The sequence below is a fragment of the Phallusia mammillata genome, chromosome 1, assembly GCF_965637545.1.
Source record: "Phallusia mammillata chromosome 1, kaPhaMamm4.hap1.1, whole genome shotgun sequence".
NCBI classification, from domain to species: Eukaryota; Metazoa; Chordata; class Ascidiacea; order Phlebobranchia; family Ascidiidae; genus Phallusia; species Phallusia mammillata.
This window is the reverse complement of record NC_137252.1, coordinates 20081375-20086138: the sequence shown is the minus strand read 5'-3', so window position 1 is coordinate 20086138 and position 4764 is coordinate 20081375. Positions and strand designations below refer to the sequence as shown.

Sequence of the window (4764 nt, the reverse complement as noted above, 5' to 3'; positions counted from 1 at the left end):
TTCGTGGTTACTTTGACCGGTCCCTGAAAGAAGACTTGATAAAAACACAACTGCAGATTGATGGCCGGACAGCGACAACAAATGCCAGCAAAAGTTTAAGTCAGAAACTAAATTTGCCTCCCATATATACGCTTGAAAATATGACGGACGAAACATCAAGTTCAACTAACGAATGAATCCAAAACTTTAACTAAATTTTGCAGAGCTAATGTAGCCTAAAAACATGAGCAGTACCGTCTTACGCAAACAGGAATAGCCCGACTGTATGTTAAGAGAGTTTTCTAAACTGTTTTTTCATAATAAACAACATTCCCCTCGCCAAAACTGTGACATAAAAGCTCGTAACTGGCTTAGATTTATTGCCAGCGATGCGACTGTTAAAAACGTTATAATAAAACGTCTAAAGATAAACGTTTATGACCAGTTGAGAATGTGGAAAAGTTGTAATTGCCCAATATTTCCGCTCTCGAATGAATGCTTTTCGGACCTTTTTGAAACAAACGACCAACACAACCTGTGGTCCAAATACGAGGAAGGGCATTGCCAAGAAGGTAAAACTCGAGAGAAACAGATATTTTGCAACACCTGCTTACCTGACCAAAAAAACGTGTTCCGTCTAACGCAGAAATAAAAATTGAATACTTTTTGGGTTTGTTTCGTGCTTCTTTCTCTTTTGCCTCGTTTACAACTAGTGATGGACCGAACCCATCTAAAAAAGTTCGGGCCGAAACCTTTTGCGGTAGAACTGTTTCGGCCAACCGAAACTTCGGATAGTGATCGCGTATTGCAAGCATAAGAGTCTGTAGGCTACTTTGTTAAGAGCACATTCCTCGGCCATTATTTGACAAGAAATTAGACTCCCACATTTGAGGCCACCCATAGATATAGGAAGCAACAAATTGTTTGATATGGACACGTCGATCAATCAAACCAGTGGTGCCTTTTTCGCGCACTAACGCTACAAGAACTAAGGTACCTGCAGCTAACAAGGCCCATTAAAAAACTATTGCGTATAACTAAAAAACCATTTAACCGTTCCAGGCCAAATTCGGCATGATTGATGCAGAGGTTGGTATTAAACATCCATTAGATTTTGAGGACGTTTGCAAGTTTTGTTTTTGTAGAATAACAGGTTAAAAAAATTAGAAATTGGGCCTTAATACAAACCTATGCTGTTAATAAAGCCCAACATTTTCATGTTTTTAAAAATAGTCTAGAAACCAATCAGACTCAATTATACTTTGCTTCAGTCAAATAAAAGTTCAAACAAGCAACGTTATTAACTCATATTACACATATACTGTTAACTAAGACATATAACTGTTAATCTGAAGGTACTAAAAAAAGAATAAATGACCCCTTGACATTTGATAACCAAAAATACTAAATGAAAGATTACTTCCACAAACATCTTATTCGGACTTTTTATCTCCCTAAGAAAGCAAAAAAGCAAATTTTGTGCATATCAGTCGCCTTTAGTATAAAAGACACTTGAGAAAATGACAAACTATCGTTGGGCCTTATTGCAAGCAATGGCTGACAAACAAAACCGTAATAAAATTTATTTGAAGTAATTCTTTTTTCCAGATCGGATAATGCTCCAATTAAACTAAAATGACCCCATTACTAATATATCTTAATAAGTTTTCATTTCGACAACACAACTTTTTCATTTTTGCTACCAATTTTAACAAAAAATAATAAAAAGTTGAAAATAAACTCTTCTTAATTTGGATTGGTCATGATAACAATTACATATAACTTGCAGGTCCAAAACTTTGTAAATCATTTTAAGTACATATATATTTTAAAATTACATCAAAACGGAAGCATTTTTTCTGGCACATAAAAAAATATTAGCAGTGGGCCTTATTACCTTCCGGGCCTATATACCTTCAGGTACCTTATATGTGAATTTACATCCAGCCCCGTCTTTTAGTCATTTTTAACAAACGCTTTTCCGTAGTCCCGTCTAACGCTATACGAACTGCGTGTGAACTTTCACCCAGTCATGTCTAACAAACGCTTTTCCGTAGTCCCGTCTAACGCTATAAGAACTGCGTGTGAACTTTCACCCAGTCTCGTCTTTTAATCATGTCTAACAAACGCAATTCCGTAGCCCCGCCCAACGCTATAAGAACTGCTTGTGAACTTTCACCCAGTCCCGTCTTTTAGTCATGTCTAACAAACGCTTTTCCGTAGTCCCGTCTAACGCTTTTAGCACGGTCTGTGAACTTTCACCCAGTCCCGTCTTTTAGTCATGTCTAACAAACGCTTTTCCGTGGTCCCGTCTAACGCAAAAAGAACTGCGTGTGAACTTTCACCCAGTCCCGTCTTTTAGTCATGTCTAACAAACGCTTTTCCGTAGTCCCGTCTAACGCTATAAGCACGGTCTGTGAACTTTCACCCAGTCCCGTCTTTCATTCTACTTGAAAATGCGATTTTCCGTAGTCCCGCCCCTCCCGTCTTTTAGTTTGGCACTTTTCCCGTCTCTCCCGTAACCCCGTCTCTCCCGTCTTTTAGACCTCGATTTCCGTATTTCCGTCGTCCCGTATTCCCGTCTTTTAGACATGCCCCACTTCATTCCGTCGGAAGAACAGTTGTAGGAGTCACTTTGCATTATGAAATTAATATGGAAGTTACCTTCTTTTTCTAAAAGTTTGTCCTTGCAGTGTTGTAGAACAAAAACAAATAAACCCTTATCTGAGTCTACCTCGGGAGCATCACTGCCTAAGTAAGATTGGTGTTTTGACCATTAAGGCCATTCCCAATTCCTGTTGACAATATTTTTTCAGACCTGGTTTTTTTGGAAGACATTTTGGAAAACTGATTTTTGCAGGATTTTCCACCAGCATATTTATTTGGCAACAAATTCAATTGAATTCAAAATTCCACAAGTATGTTTGAGTTGGGAAACAATTGTTGACATAATTTTTGTTTAACTTTTTTCAAGGGAATTTTACAAATTAAAACCAGAAAAATAAACTGCTGGCAGTACACTGTGAATTATAGATATCATTAGCTAAAGATCAAGAGTTTTTTTTTTCAGGAATACAAAGGTGACCACATTAGGAGAGTTGGTGCAAAAACTGCCACAGTTGCCTTCAATAATTTACAGCATATTTAAAGTTGAACCCAAAAAGTCTGCTGCTGAGGTTCTTAAAGACCACAAACCTAGCCGAGGATAATAGGTAAAATCAGCAGTCTCCACCTGTTCCAGATTGGAAAGTTTTATTTTTGCGCGGAGGATATTTTTTTCGTCAAAATAATTGCGCGGATTTTTGCGCGGAATTACAATTTTCTGCGCGCATTGATGGACTTTTGATTGACAGGTGGATTTAACGATTAACGCAATTTGTATGTAACGCCTACAAGACTATCCAGTCGACAAAAAGAACAACTAAATAAAGTAATAAACACGACGAATCTTCAGTTTTGCTCTATTGCGAACGCAGCTGTTCTGCTAGATTCAACAATTTTTCATTTTCATAACGATTCAAACATTCTGCTGATTTGTTTCATCGGGATAGTTTATGATTGCCAAACTGCTCTTAACTGTTTTTAAATATTTGTCATGCAGAAAACATTATTTGATGCAACTTGGCCAGCCGACAGTCACTTTAGTAGCCAAACTACGTCCTAAAAAACATATAAATATACTTTTAACGACTACGTTAGCGAAATAGAAATGTTATTTCAAGCGTGACGATCGATAAGTTTTGATGTGCTTGACTGATTTACGTGGATTGTTCGCGAAATAAGGCTTGTGGCGACATAGAACTTCATTGTGCAACAAAAACATAAAATTTTAAAGAAAGTTTATTTTAGTTACCTACGAAAGCTGTGCTAAGTTGCGCGGATTACACGTAAAAAGCCTAAATTTGCACGGATTACTAGGGGAAATCCAAAATATTGCGCGGAGGATAAATCCTCCGCGCAGGCCATTCTTTCCAATCTGGCACCTGTTAACACTGCCACCTAAGTTTATGTAACATGCACTTCAACAAACATTCTCTTATCAATGCACTGCCCCTTTCCTGAAGGGAATACATGTTGTTTTTGTCCTTATATTTTTTCGGTCTAATGCTGGTTTGTGCCAAGCATTTGGTGAAGAAAGTGTGCTTCAAAAAGTACATGATCTAGATTTAGAACTTTCATACTTGTTATGGGTCCCCTTCCCTGAAGGGGACACATATTGTTTTTGTCTATATTTTTTTCCCTCGGTTCACCCACAACTTTTTAATCCCTCGGTTCACCCACAACCCCCCAAAACGTGAAATTTTTAATGCGGATTTGTTCCCACGTTTTGGTCAAGAAAGAATGGTTCAAAATTTTTCAAATTTACACACATTACAGATATTGGTCTAAAGACGGTCCATGTGAATTTTGACCCCATTTGATCCGTTGGTTCACCCACAGCCCCCCGAAACGTGAAATTTTTAAAACGGCTATACTTGCTAAAGCAGATGATTCTGGAGTTTCATGCTTTTTTGATTGGTACATTGCAGCGTATTTTAAAGTATTTTGTAACTTGAAGTTGTATATACCGATTTTCACCCCTTTACCCCCAAATATTTGTTTGTTTGTTCACATGTTAATGAGGTCAGAAATACAAGAATTAACCTGCTGAACATTTAAACAGCTGTGGATAGGGTGCTCCTTGTTGGCTGTTAAAAATTTCAGTGCAATCGGCTCAGTAATTACTCCTACAGCCCCAAATATGTTTTTACATGCTGTCTTTTGTCAAATTTGTGCTCGATCAGT

The 4764-nt window shown here is 37.7% G+C and overlaps 1 protein-coding gene across 2 annotated transcripts; it reads left to right on the top strand.

Moving 5' to 3' along the window:
• The first annotated feature begins 2466 nt into the window (after positions 1-2466).
• LOC145214669 (uncharacterized) lies at positions 2467-4458 on the top strand. 2 transcript variants are annotated; one of them, XM_080083257.1, is made up of 4 exons: positions 2467-2734; positions 2796-2897; positions 3050-3191; positions 4357-4458. In XM_080083257.1, the coding sequence occupies exons 1-3, from the start codon at positions 2622-2624 to the stop codon at positions 3186-3188; spliced, it is 354 nt and encodes a 117-aa protein (XP_079939383.1). In that variant the 5' UTR covers positions 2467-2621; the 3' UTR covers positions 3189-3191; positions 4357-4458. The 2 variants fall into 2 exon arrangements, with proteins under 2 accessions (XP_079939383.1, XP_079939375.1); XM_080083249.1 differs by lacking the exon at positions 4357-4458 and having other exon boundaries at positions 3050-3415.
• The last annotated feature ends 306 nt before the right edge of the window (positions 4459-4764 follow it).

Excerpts from the sequence above, each read along its gene's own strand:
- LOC145214669 (XM_080083257.1), top strand. The coding sequence starts at position 2,622 with ATGAAATTAATATGGAAGTTACCTTCTTTTTCTAAAAGTTTGTCCTTG. Across the intron at positions 2,735-2,795 it reads TCGGGAGCATCACTGCCTAA|ACCTGGTTTTTTTGGAAGAC; the intron begins GTAAGATTGGTG and ends ATATTTTTTCAG. Across the intron at positions 2,898-3,049 it reads TTGAATTCAAAATTCCACAA|GAATACAAAGGTGACCACAT; the intron begins GTATGTTTGAGT and ends TTTTTTTTTCAG.